Here is a 16,191-nt window from a genome sequence, read left to right on the forward strand (position 1 = left end):
AAATTTGCCCCAAGGAGCTCGGCACCCATAACCAGCAGGAAGTAGTCTAACGATAACATCGCCCCCTTTCTGACCCCTGACTTTGTTCAGGGATCTCTTTCCTTTCCTCTTTATCCTTTTTTCTCTCCTATCTAGTGTTAGGGGTTGAGAGGGAAGAAGAAAAGGTGTGGAGAAGAGTAGAAGAAAGAAGAACCCACAAAATATCTAATGCTGGCCACAGATACTGTTTCAAATGCCACCCTTGCAATGGAAATTCTTATGACTTTGGGTTTTGAACCTCATCTGGGTTTTTCAAATGATAAGATTTGTATTCAGAAAAAAAAAAAAGTCAACCCTTGAAACATGGAAAAGGAGGGCAAAAAGTTAATGGTTAGCTTATATAAAAGATTAGTGTGGAGCTCATGGTAGAGTTTGGGTGGCCAGGTGAGGCACTGTGCGTGTCGTGTAAGATTGGAGGGTGGGTTTGTGTTCTGCAGTTGACGTCTTCCTGTCATCGCAGTTAGGAATAATGCGCTTAGGAGTGTTTTACAGGCTGTGACTCTGTGCTGTGACTTCCTGTGACTTCTTCATGCCCTCCCAGAGGCATAAAGCCACGTGCTCCTCAGTGAACACTGTCTGAGTTGCAGCATAATTTAATTTGGGTAGGATGCTGCTGTTCTCTGGATGCAGTGTGAACCTCTGATGTCAAAATAGGAACCAGAATGGAGCAGAGCCAGACAAGTGGACAGGGAAGACAGAGCAGACTGCCGTTTATAATGATAAGACCGAACAGAGGGCAGTTTGTGAGAAGGGGTTCTTGTTTTCCTTCAGAGATGGGGGCTTCCTATATTTCCCAGGCTAGCCCTTCGCCCCTGGGCTCAAGCACTCCTTCTGCCCTAGCCTCAGGGGTCACTTCAGTGCCAAGTAAAAAGATGATTAATCATTAACTGTGGGGTTTTTTTGTTCTTTTTCACAGGCAGCAGTTGGCTATCTTGGCCGATTTGGTGAAGGATTTGCCGTTGGAGTTTGACTTCCTCTTTTCCCAGTCTCAGGCTGAAGTGATCTCTGGGAAGCAGGAAGGTATGGGGCTTGGCCAGGCACTCGGGTCAGCTTCCTTAGCAGGTGTTTGGGACTTCTGTGTGCATCGATTTCCATTTTCCCCATCAAGACCTGTCCTGCTTCAGCCGCACAGCCTGTCTGCAGATCCTGCACGAGGAGCCGGTTTCAGCCGGCTGCCTGTACCTGTCACACATCTATATCTGGTTTTCACTTAGTACCAAGCACCATGCTTAGTATTTAATCATGATCAAGTGGATCTTTGCTTAGCTAATTGCACTTTTGGAATTTTGGAACCTACAGTTCTAGGAGTTATGTGCAGTTTCCCTAGTTTAAGTGTGAAAGCAAGTTACTACATTAAGGTGTGGGGAGACCTCAAGGGATGATTAGGAGTTATGCCTGACTATGCAGCCCTTGCTGCTTAAGAACTTGCCGACCGGCTTAAAACTAGAGCAGTCCTCCTGCCTCTGCTTCCTAGTGCTGGGATCTCAGGCATGCCCCCACGCCCAGCTCGTCCCATTTCTTGAAAGAAGGTGATCTCGGGGCTGGGGGGGGGGCGCCCCGTTGGTAAAGTCCTTGCCACACAAGCGCGTGAGTGTGATCCAGACCCCTCAGCACATAAAAAGCCAGGTGTGGTGACACACACCTGTAGTCTCAGAGCTAGCCTCGCTGAGTTAGTGAGAGCCTGTCTTCAAAGCACAAGGTAAAGGGTGATGGAGGAAGACACCCAGTGTTGATGTCTGGTCCCCATGTTCACGCATGTGCACACACACTCTGGTCTCCGTGCACACACAGTCATGCATGCACACATACACACTCTGGTCTCCGTGCACACACAGTCATGCATGCACACATACACACTCTGGTCTCCGTGCACACACACACAACTAAAGATCCATGTGTGGAGAGTATGGAATAGAATATTATGGTTCTTCTCATTCGTATTTTCCCAAGAAGAGGAGAAAAAGCACAGCCATGGGGAGGGGTGTAAGCTTGGTCCAGCAGCAGCAAATTACACCGAGACCTTTTCCATTTCTCCCTCAGGAGTTTATGCGTGGATTGGAATCAACTTTGTTCTGGGAAGATTTGACCATGAAGATGGTAAGTAGCTTCTGCCTTATGATACTCTTCAAGGGCTGGAGCTTCCCCCCGAGCTTCAGGGGTTGTGAGTGCCTGCTCTGAGCCTTCCTTCTTTGTCTTTTTTTTTTTTTTTTTTTTTTTTATGAAAGTAGGATAAGTAATAAAATGCATGTAGATGAACCCATCACCCAGTCTCAACACTTTGAATGTTTTGCTGTATTTCTGTGTCTGCTCCCTTTCCACAGAACACGTTTTTAAAAAGTCCCCCACTGGTGCTGCTGCTGTTTAAACACTATTTATTGTTGTGTGGGGATGGGTATGAGCACACTATGATGCTTATGTACAGGACAATGTGCTGGAGCTGCTTCTCTCCTTTCCTGTGGGCACATAGTTGAAATACTAAATTTAAGTCATTTGTAAGAATTATCCTCTGTATAATGTACACTTAGTAGTTAGATTAATGTATTTTAGTTGCTCTCAAGTTAAAAGCCAGAGCTTTTACAGGATAAGCCATCTTGCTGGCCTAGCTACCTCTCCCTTTTTCTCTCTCTCAGTGGGGAGGGGTGGAGGTTGTCTTTCCTTTTGGACTTGATTTTTGTTATTGATTATTTGGTCCTCTTCCTGTATCATTGATTTCAGAGTCAGACGCTGACACTTCCCTGGACTCAGCAGCAGGACGCAGGAGGACGGTGGGGATCCTGGACATGGGAGGAGCCTCTCTACAAATCGCCTATGAAGTTCCTACCTCGACTTCTGTCCTTCCTCCCAAACAGGTATTTTGCCTTGTATGGCAGTTCAGTGCTTGTGAGGGAAGGTCCCTGTTTGAAGCTTGGCTTATCTTTTTTTTTGGGGGGGTGGGAGGATGGGGGTGTCAATACGTGGCCCTGGCTAGCCTTGAACTCACAGAGATCTACCTGCCTTTGCTTCACTAAAGGGCCGTGCCTGCCATCACCCTGGTAGTAGCTCGGATTATCTTGAGTGGGTTACCTCCCCCAGCCTTAGTGTCCAAAAGGCTTAATAGTATCTATCTTGTAAAGTTGTAGGGACACCAGGGTGTGAAGCACTTAGCAAGTGGCCTGGCTTATGATCAGTACTTGATACATTTTAGCAGTTACAATTACTACTGTGTATCTTTTGGGGTTGCCTGAAGAGTCAGTCCCAGGTGCCCAGGTCAGTCCTGGACACCATTCATAAATATCTTTTCTTGCTACTGTTCCTTTCCGTCAGCTCTTAGCCTGTTTACCTATGTGCTCCTATCTGTGGACGCACATTTGTGTGCCTGTGTCTGTGGAGATGATTGTGCCTTTCTGGATGGTTTTCCACCTTACTCTTTGAGACAGGGTCTCTCACTGAATTGGAACTTGGCTGCTAAACGGGCTAGTCTGTAGTCCAGGGAACCTCTGTCCTTTCTTCCCCGACATTGCCACACCCAGCTTTGTGTGGGTGTGCATGAGGGTGTGTGGGTGTGTCTGTCTGTCTGTCTGTGTGTGTGGTGTGGGTAGTTGCATAGATAAGAGTGAGTGTGGAGACCCAAAGTTGACATTCCACATCTAGGTTTTCCTCTGAGACTTGGGAATCAAACTCAAGCCCTCGTTCTGTGTGTATGTGGCAGGTACTTTGCTGACTGAGTCTCTGGCCCATTACGAATGCATATGGGCTGGAGAACTGGCTCAGCCATTAAAGGCTAGGCTCACAACCCAAAATATAAGAATACATTTTGATGCTCACTTTTACCTATTTATTTGTTTGTCTTTTGCGGCCCTGTGGCTTCCTCCCAGTGTCCGGCATATGCTAGGCAAGTGCTGTACCAGTGAGTCGCATCTCCAGCCGAGAATGTCCTTTTAGGGAGAAGATTCACTGTAGAGAGAAAAGGGAAGCACTCCCTTTTTAAGTACACGTAAGAAATAGGGCATGCTAGTTACACTGCCTCTAGGGTCAATGGATTCAGCCAGTCAGTGGCAGGCAGAGCACAACGGTCCTGCTGAGCTAAGTGATGGCTTCTCACCCTTGGTGCTGTTGGTATTTGGGGCTGAATACTTGTGTGTGGCTGGGTACTCCGATGTTTAGCATTGCCCTAGTTGAGGCCCCTTGTTATACTGCTGAGAGCAGACAGGGACCTAGGGTCAGCCCCATTTGTGAAGGTCTCAGCAGGAGCCAGGCTGGCTTCGTGATCTGTTTACCTGGGCCAAGGATCAGGCTTACGGTCTAGCAAAGGCCATCTCCTGCCGTCACAGTTGTACGGAGGCACAGGGAAAGCAGCAAAGTCTGGAATGTCCTCGGAGTGCTCAGTAGCTGGATCCAGTGTAGGATTTTTCAGGGCTGGTTCTAGGGAGAGAGGGTAGAATTGGGCCATGAGGTGTCTTGAGTGTTGTAGGGGGCTTGGTTTTTATTTCTGTCACTTGTTTCAATGTTTCAAGAAAAACAGTTACATGAGCCTCAGTTCCATAGTTAGAAAAACTTGGAAGATCCTTCCCAACTGTAAGTTTTGTGGCCACATTGGCTTCGTGCTGGTTTATTTTTGTAAGGAAATAATTTTGGTGTGAGTAGGAAAGAGAAATGTGGTCAGAATGAGAAGTGGCAGCGGAAATGGAATTGGATGGAAGGGGCACACTTCAAGGACTATTTGGAACAAAAATACAGTGTGTATTTAGGTGGGTGGGTGTGGTGGTAGTTGAAGGCAGAAAGAGATCAGCCTGATGGTCCAGGCTGAGGAAAGAGGAGGGTGAGGAGCCTAGCCAAGAGAGGAGCACGCAGAGGAAGGGAGGCAACAGTGGGCTCCTAAGGCAGGGTCTCAGGGAACAGTGGGCTCCTGAGCCGGGGTGAGAGCGAACAGTGGGGTCCTGAGTCGGGGTCACAGGGAACAGTGGGGTCCTGAGATGGGGTCACAGGGAGTAGTGGGCTCCTGGGATGGGGTCACAAGAAACAGTGGGGTCCTGAGATGGGGTCAGAGCGAACAGTGGGGTCCTGAGACGGGGTCACAGGGAACAGTGGGGTCCTGAGATGGGGTCACAGGGAGTAGTGGGCTCCTGGGATGGGGTCACAGGAAACAGTGGGGTCCTGAGATGGGGTCACAGGGAGTAGTGGGGTCCTGGGATGGGGTCACAGGGAGTAGTGGGCTCCTGGGATGGGGTCACAGGGAACAGTGGGGTCCTGAGATGGGGTCACAAGGAGTAGTGGGGTCCTGGGATGGGGTCACAGGGAACAGTGGGCTCCTGGGATGGGGTCAGAGCGAACATTGTGGCTCTGATACTGAGTCAGAGCATCTCTTGGTCTTTTAGCTCTGGAGTCCCAAGACTTCATGAGTTCAGATGATTCATGTTTGTGTTCATTGAGTGTGAGGTACCTAAGGAACATTTATGTCTGAACTTCCATGGGTGGGACTTTTGGAAATGTGTATTTTAAAGTCAGAGATGTCCATGCTAGGGTTGGAGGTTGGGGGAACTCGTGTGATTATGAAGCTTTTTCACTGACATTGTTAGTATCTCTCAATAGGTAGAATGAACACATGGTTCCAGTTTTAAGGAATAGGTGACAGGTGGCCCTGGGCTGTAAGGTCTTAAGTGACTTGTGTGCACAGACTTGGAAAGCAACAGTGGAAGTACTTGCAAGCACCAAGTTAGATGCAGACACAGCAGTGTAGTGGCTCAAAGATGGATGGTTATGAAGCAAAGAATGTGCAGCTGTCACCTGGAACTCCAGAACATTTTCAACACTTTCAACATTTCCTGCCACGAGGAAACTCCGTATTCCTTGGCAGCCATCTCCCGTTATCCCATCTCCCCATCAGTTTCTCTCCTCTGGGATCTGCCTGTTCTGGACCTTTCATATAAGGAAATCATGTAATAGTCTTGTATGTCTGACTCTTAGAGAATGTTTGCTAGGTAACCCATGTTGTGATATGCACCAGCACCCCGAGAGCTTTGGTGGCCGGTAACTTTCCATTGAATGACGGCTCCACAGCTCCTTTATTCATTATCAGTGGATTCTAGGCTGTTATGGACAGTAATGCTGTGAATATTCATGAACACTTTCTTATGGACTTAAGTTTTTAGGTCTCTTTGCTATAAATCTACGAGTACAGATGCTAGGTCCAGTGTCATGTTCACAAACTTAAAATACTACAATTCAAATACTCATTTCCATTTTGCCTGATATACATTAAAACATACAGGAAGTGCATTGGGATGGTCATTCATGGGCTGGGGGTAGGGATGGGATTGGATATGAGGATAAACAGGACTAATTAGAAAAAAAAGAGGGCTTTGCTATGGCGTTGGACCATGAGCTCAAAGACATAGTTAATTTAACCTCTACAAAGTTAAAAACGAAAACCAAGGCTGGCATGTTAGCACACACCTTTAATTTCAGCACTTGGGAGGCAAAGGCAGGTGCATCTGTGAGTTTGAGGCCAGCCTGACCTACATGGCGACTATCAGGCCAACTGTTGTTATATAGTGAGACCGTGTTTGAAACAAACAAAGGAATTAAAAAAAAGAAACAAAACACCCAAAGAACAACACTCCCCGCCCCCTTTATTTTGAAGATAAAACTGAACTTTCCCACTGCCCAAGGCTGTCACAGGGAATATGAAAGCTTCTTGAATAGTTTTAGACCAGGTCATAAAATAGGTCTCATGATGATCTTTTTTAGTTGAAGGATTTTTTTTTCTGCTTATGAAAATACTACATTTCCATTATAGAGAATTGGAAAATACAGAGGTCCAAATCAGAAAACGGCATCCACTGTAAATAAACTCACCTGCCCTATGTCAGTTGCTTCTCCCATTGCTGATCCAAAATGCCTGAAAGAAACAACTGAAGAGGAAAGGTTACTTTGGTTTGCATTTTGAGGGACGTGGTCCGTCATGGTGGGGGAGGTGTGGCAGGAGCGTGAGGCAGCATGAGGCAGCTGCCACATTGCATCTGTTGTCAGGAGGCGGAGAGAAAGGCACCATGGCACTGTCCCCACGTTCAGGGTGGGTCCGCTGTCGTCTTTTGGGAGATGACCTCACAGACACACAGGGCCTTGCTACCTAACTCAGATTGTCTTTGAATTGTGATCTGCTACACCCACGCCAGTGTCGCCATAGTAGCATAAGCTACAGGGTGGGGGATATGATTTCTCCAGAAATAAGCCCCCTGGAAGGTCCCTGGCAAACTCATCCCACTTGGAAAAGAGACATGTTCTGAGATTTCTACGCTTCTTCAGTTGTGGCTCTGGGGCTGGAATAATGAATTCTTTGATCTTTCTCTGTGACACCTGAAACAGCACAACTAACTTTATAAAGAAATTTATTATTGGTAGATTGTTAAAGGCTTTAATATAAATAATAAGTTTAAGAAAGGTAATGAATTAGATTTAGTATTAATAGGCATTAAGAATAGTGTAAAAATAATAGGCTCCTTCTTAAGAAAAAATAACATGAGAAGTACAGCTGGCATGAGTTTACCCCTCCCTTCAGCGTCTTGTTCCTAGGGAAGATCATAAATCTTTAGCAGGACATAAGGGAGGATGGTTGACAAAGGTGTGTTTAGACTTTGGCAGGTATTCGACTTGGCTCGGGGGACTATTACAGCTCCTGACTTTCCTCTTCACTAGTCAGTGATAATGAAACCATAGTTTGAGGTTTTTGTTTCTTGTTTGCGTTGATCAGAAAGTTTCTAGGCAAAGATTTCTTGTGGGCACTGCCCTATGTTAAAACATAAACTTTGTATCCTTGGTAAAAGTCTGAATGTTCTGTAAAGCACGCCAATTTTAAGGTGCTTCCTTGTGAGATCACTATAAAAATACTAGCTTGACTTCAGTAAAGTTGCAGCAGGGTCAAAACCATCAAGGTGTCTCTGTCTGTCAATTCTTGGCCGAAACCGTGTCTGCCTGTCCAAAGCCTTGTTCTCCCGAGGACGACGGGAGCCTGACTGGGCCGGCCCGTGGCAGTGATCCTCCTGCCTCAGCTACATGAGTGCTGGGTTTACAAGAGTCCATGAGGATAAAAGGCCATTATAAAGGGCGGTCAGAGAAACAGCTACTGGATATACACACCACGCTCCCTGAAAAAGGAACGGAAACTCTTTTTCTCTTGCCGTTGCATCACAGGAAGAAGCTGCCAAGATCCTGCTGGCTGAGTTCAACCTGGGCTGTGACGTGCAGCACACGGAGCATGTGTATAGGGTTTACGTCACCACCTTTCTGGGCTTTGGAGGCAATTTTGCCCGGCAGCGCTATGAAGAGCTTGTGCTGAATGAAACACTTACCAAAAACAGGTAAAATTTTAATTATTTATTCATTCACTTTCCATCCTGATCGTACACCTTCCTTCTTCCTCCCATTCCCATCCTCCCTCCCTCTTTACCTTATCCCCACCTCCCCCACTCCTCAGACACGAGGAGCCTTCCCGCTGCCAACTCGCACCAGCATTCAGGAACCTACATTTCTAAAGTACAATGTCACCAGGCTGCAGACATTAGGAAGAAACAGTGATATCTTGGCTATGATGAGTAAGTCTGTTTCTTCCTTTCCAGGACCCTGCTCTGCATTCTGCCCTTTGGTAGAAATGCTGGCAGAAATGTCCATCTTTTGTCATCTTTTTCTGTATCGACAGCCATACCTGATGACATAAGATGTGTGCGGTAGGAAAAGTGATTTAGGTCTCCTCATGTGAAAGTTAGGTTTGCTTGTGTGCATTAAACCTAACAAGTATATAAAGTTAAAATTGCCTCTAAAGTAGTATCTCAAGTTTTGAATAGCCAGTTTTCATCCAGAACTGCAAAGATCACTGATTTCTTTTTCTTTTTTTCTTTTGGTTTTTCAAGACAGTTTTCTGTGTAACCCTGGCTGTCCTGGAACTCAGTCTGTAGACAAGGTTGGCCTCGAACTCACAGAGACCCACCTGCCTCTGCCTCCCAAGTGCTGGGATGAAAGGCGTGCACCACCACCACTGGCACTGATTTCTTTAAAAAGGTTTGTTTTTATTTTTATTTATGTATTCATGAGTGTTTGAATGTAGATAGGTACCCGCAGACATCAGAAGGCATTGGATCCCCAGGAGCTGGAGTTATAGTTGGTTGTGGGCTCTTGGGTGGGTGCTGGGAACTCATTTTGGGTCCTCTTCAAAAGCAGGAAGGGCTCTAAATAGTGAGCCTCTCTCTAGCCCCGAGATCACTGATTTTTCATTTGAATACCTTCAGGCTGTAGTCAGTAGCTATGAAGTAACTGTTTTGATTAAAGTTATTTATCATTGTGCATATTGGAGAAGATACAATAAACAGCATTTCTTTTCTACCAAAAAATCATCTCCTTAAGTTCCTGTCATGGGTGCATCTTCACGACACAAAGTCCACTCGTTCACGTCTGCCTATTTATAAACTGATAACGAACAACTAACCCTGTCTCCAGTGGTTCCCATGTGATTTCCAATCTTGGCGGGATCTGCATATCAGTCTCCTTCGTAATGAGAATGCGATGGCTAGACAAGAATAGACATGAGAAGTAGAACTGTGAGAGGCCATGAAAGGAATCAAGTCCTGCCCTCCTCTCCCTCCTGGAGGCTGAGGGGTTTGTGGTTCAATCCCTGGAGCCACATCCTGCCTGCTCTGTCCCAGAACCACTCACAGCTGCACGTTGCCACTGTGGCACCGCCGTGGCTTCCTCTTCAGGAAGCCCTCCCCCCTGAGCCTTTCCCACTTTTGTCTCTTCCCAGTTGTGTGTTTGTGCATTTTTCTGTGTATATGGGGTGTGTACGTGGGTGTGTGTGTTGAGATGTGTGAATGTGGGCATGTGTTTATCATAGGACACATGAGGCCTTGGTTGGTGTATAATGAGAATGTTTGGTTTCTTTAAAAACACAGAAATGTTATATGAATGTGTTTTTGTTTTTATCCCGGATATCAGGCTGCTTCAGATTGCCCATAGCAGCTGACTATGATTTGTTTAGCGCTCTAGCAGGGTTGAGGTTCTGCCAGCTGAGGATAGTTTATGTTTGGAATTCTGGAGCCTCTTCAGACGGTATAAATGCCAGAGACCTGGAGTCTGCTGCTCTGCCTGTTGCTCTTTGCTCCTGCTGCTGTTGCTGGTTGCTGGATTGCTGGTTGGAGATCCTTGACAACAAAGATAAAATTTGCCCCAAGGAACTCAATGCCCGTAATCAGCAAGAAGTGATGCTGTCGGTGCTCCTCCCTCCCCTCTAACCTCCTTTCTCTCCTACCTGGAGTTGGGGAGTTAGAAGGGATAGGGGAGGTATAAGGAGGTGGATAAAAGAACCCAATAAATAGCCAAAAGCCCAGGTACAGTAGTATATGTGGTTTGTGTGTGTGTACATGTGGATTTGTGTGCATATGGACATATGTGTGTATATATGTATACATGTTGATATGTGTGAATGCAGGTATGTGTTTGTCATGGGACTCTTGAGTCCTCCCCTTCGCCTTGTTTGAGGTCAGAGTCTCCCTGTTGTCACTGCTCTAGAGGCATTGGGATCTGGGAGAATGAAGCTAATGAATGAGGCGACTGAGGTCTCATGCCGTACCCACCTTTATTCAGAGCCTCAGACGATTTATACTCTGAGGAGTAAGAAAGGTCATACGAGTAAAGGTGTCGTGAGTTCAGGCTGTACACAGTCACGGGGACAAGCCACATGTGACAAACGTGTTTCCATAGTCAGTTAAAGCATTAAGCATTTGGGTGAATAACAGCAGTAAGCAATAATGAATAATCTGAAGTAAAGCTCACGCCTATCCGTCACACCTGGGAGGAACAGGGAAACGTTCCGAGACCAGTTCTGGGGTTTGAAGAAACTGAGGTCTTGTTTTCTCAGAGTGTTCTCACACACACTCAGAAGTCTCCTCACACGGCTCCATTCCTGTCTCATGTTCCAACAGCCCACTACTGCGCACAGGGGCTAGCTGACCCATTAGCTTCAGGGATTTTTCTTTCTGCCTCCCACCTCCCTGTAAGGCACTGGGATTAGTCACTCGCCACCTCACCTGGCTATTCCGTGTGTTCTGAGGACTTAGACTCACACTCACACTTGAGTGCTGTATCCACTGAGCCACCTCTCCAGCCTTTAGTTGGGTGTTAAACAGGAGCGAACTCCTTGCACTTTTCAGAGGCCTGTGGGAATGAAGGCCAGAGAGAGAAGAGCAGTTTCACGGCTCCTGCTCGACTCTGCACCAGGAAATACATGTTGATGACAGGGTTGTGTAAAATCCATCCCTGGTGCATACATCTCTCTCTCTTTCCAAACTTACTATGCTCAGATATGCATGTGTTGCTGCGTCATGCTAACACCCTACCCAGTCCCTGCTGCTCGGGCCCCGAGAAGTGCTTCCTGGTTCTCAGGAGAGGTCAGGCTCCGCACTCTCACGCTCGGTCTGCTTTTGTCACTGTGACAGATTGCTGGGCCAGAAGACAGGCCTGAGTGCTGACAATCCATTCCTGGACCCGTGCCTGCCTGTGGGACTCACGGATGTTTTGGAGAGGAACAGCCAGGCCCTGCATGTCCGGGGGAAGGGAGACTGGGCCACCTGTAGGGCCATGCTGAGCCCCCTGCTGGCCCGCTCCAACACCAGCCAGGCCTCACTGAATGGCATTTACCAGTCGCCAATCGACTTCAACAACAGCGAGTTCTACGGCTTCTCGGAGTTTTTTTACTGCACAGAGGATGTGCTGCGCATTGGTGGCCGCTACCACGGGCCAACGTTTGCCAAGGCTGCTCAGGTAACTCACTTAGCATCAACATGACTCAGACCGGCAGTGCCATCCACTGGATGCCTGCCTTTGTGCTAGGCAGTACGCAGAGGCCTTTGCAGGCAGGACCTCATTTGGGTCTTTACAAGAGCCCGTGAGCCTCCTCATTTTATAGAGGAGAAGGTGAACTCAGAGGTTAAGGGGCCATCTCTGCCAAGCTGCCTTCCGTGAGTATGTTTAGGTTTCCTTGGCTGTATTATCGCCAGGTTGTGAAATTGGTCTAATGGTGAATAGCTTTTCTTCCAGCTTCCCTGACGATTAAGGCTCAGAAGTGTCGTCTCATATCTATCCCCCTTGGCTAGGTGTCTGACTTGTAATGTGCTCTTGGTAAACAGGTCTGGTTTTCTACTCTTTGCTTGGACTATTTAGAGGCCAGAGTCGGAGCTGGAGAGATGGCTAAGTGACTGAGCAATTGTTGCTCTTCCAGAAGACCAGAGTTCAGTTCCCAGGGTCCGTTACAACAAGCTCCCGTAAAGATTGAGCTCCAGGGGTCTGATACCATTTTCTGATCTCCTTGGGTACTCACACACGTGTGGCACACACGTGGCACACACATACTCCCCTCAAAAACAATTCAAAAGAAAACTTAAAAAAAGAGGCCAGGATGGTATGGGTCCTTGATAGAAGCTGTTGCCAACCCCCATGATGGTAGAAATACATTTTTTAAGTGAAAGAGTAAGCGTTCACTTTGCACGTATATAGAACTGAAACATCTTACAGCACAGATCTTTAGTTACCTGCACAGCTAACCGTTTGACCAACTCGCTGTGCCTCCCGCCTCAGTGTAGAGGCTGTGTTAATCAAGTTTGTTGTTGTCTCTCAGTTTATTTTTTGGTTTAGTTATTGTTTTTGAGATAGAGTCTCACTATGTTGCTCTGGCTAGCCTGGAATTTGCTATATAGACCAGGCTGATCTCCCTACCTCTGCCTCTCAAGAGCTGGGATGAAAGGCATGTGTCATCACGCCTGGTTTGTAGTCAACTGAAAAAAAAAAGTCACTGTAACTTGCAATGTTAGAATTATAAAAAGATGAAAAGTTTATTTCATCTCACTTTGTAGGTTCCAGTTCACAATCAACTGGCCCCTTTGCTTTGGGCAGATCATGGTGGAAATGCGTGGCTGAGCTGAACCGTTTCCATCATGAGCTGGTCGCAGAGAGTGCAGAGGGAGCTGGGGTCCTGTAATGCCCTTTAAAGGGCGCCCCCAGTGATCTCACTAGTCCCCACTTAGGGACTGTGTCCCACCATCTTGCAGCAGTACCACACAGGGGCCCAAGCCTCTAGGAATGAGTCATCTCTTTAACTTTTGTCTAATTTTGTGATCTGCCTGAGAGACAGAGATGGAAAGAATCTCTCCTCCTGTGTTTCCTATGCTTTCCTTTCTTTTTCCAGCTCCTAAGGCTCTCTTGGGGTGACTTCCAACAGAGCGGTATCTGCAGTTTCTGCTGTCCCATCCCCAGAGGCAGTCTGGGGACTGCTGGGGCACTCCTGCTTCATGCTGCTCCGTCTCCAGCCCCACACACCCCTTCTTTCTTTTCTCCCAGAGCCCAGGGCTCCTTGACTGGCCTGGCTTGGGTCTTTTTCTTGTTACAAAGATTCTTCAGATTCTGTTGTGCTGAACAGCAAAGGGCTCAAGGGGTTGCTTAGCCGAGTTGCTAGTGATGCAGTAAGTTGTCCGAGTTAAGGAGGTTGTTCCCCTGACTGTTTAAGATGCTGACTGAAATGTTGTCCTCCCACCTTCCCTAGATACCCTATCCACAATTACCACCCTCCTCATCGTTCGCATTTCCTGCTTTATTTTCCACTGAACAGTGTGCCGTCTTGAACACTCCGTGATGCCCGTTTGTTTATTCTCTTATCAGTAGACTGTAGGCCTCATAGGAACAGGATTTTTTTTTTCCCTTACTGCTTCATCCTCTGGCACACAGTAGAGCACCTGGCACCTGGTGGTCAGCAAACCTTCCTTCCCTGAACACCTCCCCCCCAAATCTTCGAGAGTGGTAACCCCCAGACAGGCTGATTCTCCTTGCCTGGGAGTTCTCCACAGAGTGGAATTTGGAACTAGCTCTCTGGCTCTTGTGTTTTTCTTACTCCTAACCTTCGGGCTCTAGAGGAGGCACGGCATCTTGTTCAGTGGTCCCGTGTGCCATTCATCTTCCTCAGTGAGACAGCAGCTCCCGAGGAACGAGGAACAGAGCAGCCGTGCCCATGGGAAGCTGGAGAACTTGCCGTGATTTAGTGTTGCACTGTGTCTCTGCTTATTCAGGATTACTGTGGCATGGCTTGGTCGGTGCTAGCGCAGAGATTCAAGAACGGCCTCTTTTCTTCACATGCAGATGAGCATCGGCTCAAGTAAGTAAATTTCTTTTCTGCTTTGGATATGGCCTTAAAACATGGCTCATGATGGAGAACCATTGAACAGTACAGAATGGAGAATGAGGTTATTTCAGATAGTGGCTTTCTGGAGGATTGGGACTAAACAGTGAGCCCATTTCTGTGTCAGGAAACCAGTAGCAAAGAACACGCCCTGCGAGTGATACAGCATCAACAGTAATGACCTTTTCTATTTTAAACATTTTAGAGAAAATTAGCCAAAAAGTAGAAAGAAAAATGTCAACTATTACCTAGTTTCAACAACTGTCAACATTTTGTCAAGGATTCATAATCCCCCCATTTTTAAATGTTTAGTTTGAAAAATTCTAAGGTCCTAGGCATAGTGGCTCACACCTTTCATCCCAGCACTTGGGAGGCAGAGGCAGGTGTATCTCTGAGTTTGAGACCAGCCTGGTCTACAGAGTGAGTTCCAGAACAGCAGAAAAGACAAATTCAAAGACCAAACAAACATAACCTAGCTCATCGCACCCCTGTGCCTGTGTCACCCCGCTCCCTAATGACAATGCCCGTGCTGGTCGTGTTTCCATTTATGAGAATCACAGGTGTTGCACAGTCATGGTTTTTCAGGGTGTTCTCTGAAGACCAGGGTCTTGAAAATCAGAACAGGAGTACACAGCCACGGCCTCAAATTTGGCTCCCCCTAGAGGTGAGACGGTGAAGACGCTTACCAGCCTTCCTTCTCACCACACAGGTATCAGTGTTTTAAGTCAGCTTGGATGTACCAAGTCCTGCACGAGGGGTTCCACTTCCCCTACAACTACCCGAACCTGCAGACGGCACAGCTGGTGTACGACCGGGAGGTGCAGTGGACACTGGGAGCCATTCTGTATAAAACCCGATTCCTGCCACTCAGGTAAAGTCACGCTGACCTTGATCTCAGAGGTGTTGACGCGTCGGAATAGATTTCTCCAGTCCCTGCTCTACCCTTCCACCGTCCACACACTCCTGCTGTTCCTTCCATCTGAGCCGTTGTTCCAGTCAGGCCTCCTGGAACAGAAAGTTGCTCTGAATCCCTTCCTCGTCTTTTGCCATTTCAGAAAGCCAGGTCAGTCTTTAGGCTGGGTTCACACGGAACGTTTCTAGGAGACCACGGATGACCTAAAATGTCAATCTTCAGTTAGTCTGGGAGTAACAGGGAGTTGAAGGAGGCTGTCTAGTAATACTGTCTTTCCTAGTGGGCAGAATCATTCCCGATGTGTTATTGACCTGGCCCAGTTTGGGGCAGTCTAGCATTAGGACCTGACATGGTTTTAGCATGGGAACTATCATCCAGCTGTGAGACTCATGCCTTGCCACTGTGTCCTGTAAGACATTTGGAATAGGTTTTAGGCCCTCTTTGCTAGAAACAGGTTCAGATAAAATAAGTACTTTAACTCAGCTGTGCTTTTTCCTCTAAACTCTCTTATCAGGAAGCAGGCAGGGGACGTAGGGGAAGCGGGCTGTGTGACATGGTGTAGAACCAGAGTATGTGCACAACTAAAGTACTGACGCCTGCCACACAGAGCTGCTATCTGTCCCAGCATTTGTCAGTTCCCATTTGTCCAGAGAAGTCAGAAATCCACATTGTATATGAAAGCTTTCCATTAGAAGATTCATATTTTTTAAAAACACTGTAAAGCTGGGAAGTGGTGGCACGAGGCTTTAATCCCAGCACTGAGGCAGAGGCAGGAGGATCTCTGTGAATTCGATGTCAGCCTGGTTTACAAAGCGAGTTCCAGGGCAGCCAGGATGGTTATACAGAGAAAACCTGTCTTAAAAAAAAAAAAAAATTGCAGGTCATACAGATAAAATTAATCTAGAGCTGGGTGTGGTGGCACATGCCTTTGATCCCAGCACTCAGGAAGACAGAGGCAGATGGATTGCTGTGAGCCAGCCTGCTCTACAAAGCCAGTCCAGGACAGCCAAGGCTATGCAGAGAAGCCCTGCCTCAAAGAGCAAAACAA

General features: G+C 47.2%; 1 protein-coding gene across 3 annotated transcripts in view; it reads left to right on the forward strand.

Annotated features, from left to right (window-relative positions):
- Entpd7 (ectonucleoside triphosphate diphosphohydrolase 7) overlaps positions 1–16,191 on the forward strand; it is a 44,626-nt gene that overhangs the window by 22,520 nt on the left and 5,915 nt on the right. For all 3 annotated transcript variants that reach the window (XM_060389909.1, XM_060389910.1, XM_021644677.2), the window contains 7 exons: positions 956–1,059; positions 2,080–2,136; positions 2,755–2,888; positions 8,209–8,375; positions 11,502–11,826; positions 14,121–14,206; positions 14,940–15,101. In XM_060389909.1, the coding sequence (XP_060245892.1) occupies positions 956–1,059; positions 2,080–2,136; positions 2,755–2,888; positions 8,209–8,375; positions 11,502–11,826; positions 14,121–14,206; positions 14,940–15,101 (1,035 nt within the window). The remainder of the gene's footprint in view (positions 1–955; positions 1,060–2,079; positions 2,137–2,754; positions 2,889–8,208; positions 8,376–11,501; positions 11,827–14,120; positions 14,207–14,939; positions 15,102–16,191) is intronic.

The sequence above is a fragment of the Meriones unguiculatus genome, chromosome 1 (genome assembly GCF_030254825.1).
Source record: "Meriones unguiculatus strain TT.TT164.6M chromosome 1, Bangor_MerUng_6.1, whole genome shotgun sequence".
Taxonomy (NCBI): domain Eukaryota; kingdom Metazoa; phylum Chordata; class Mammalia; order Rodentia; family Muridae; genus Meriones; species Meriones unguiculatus.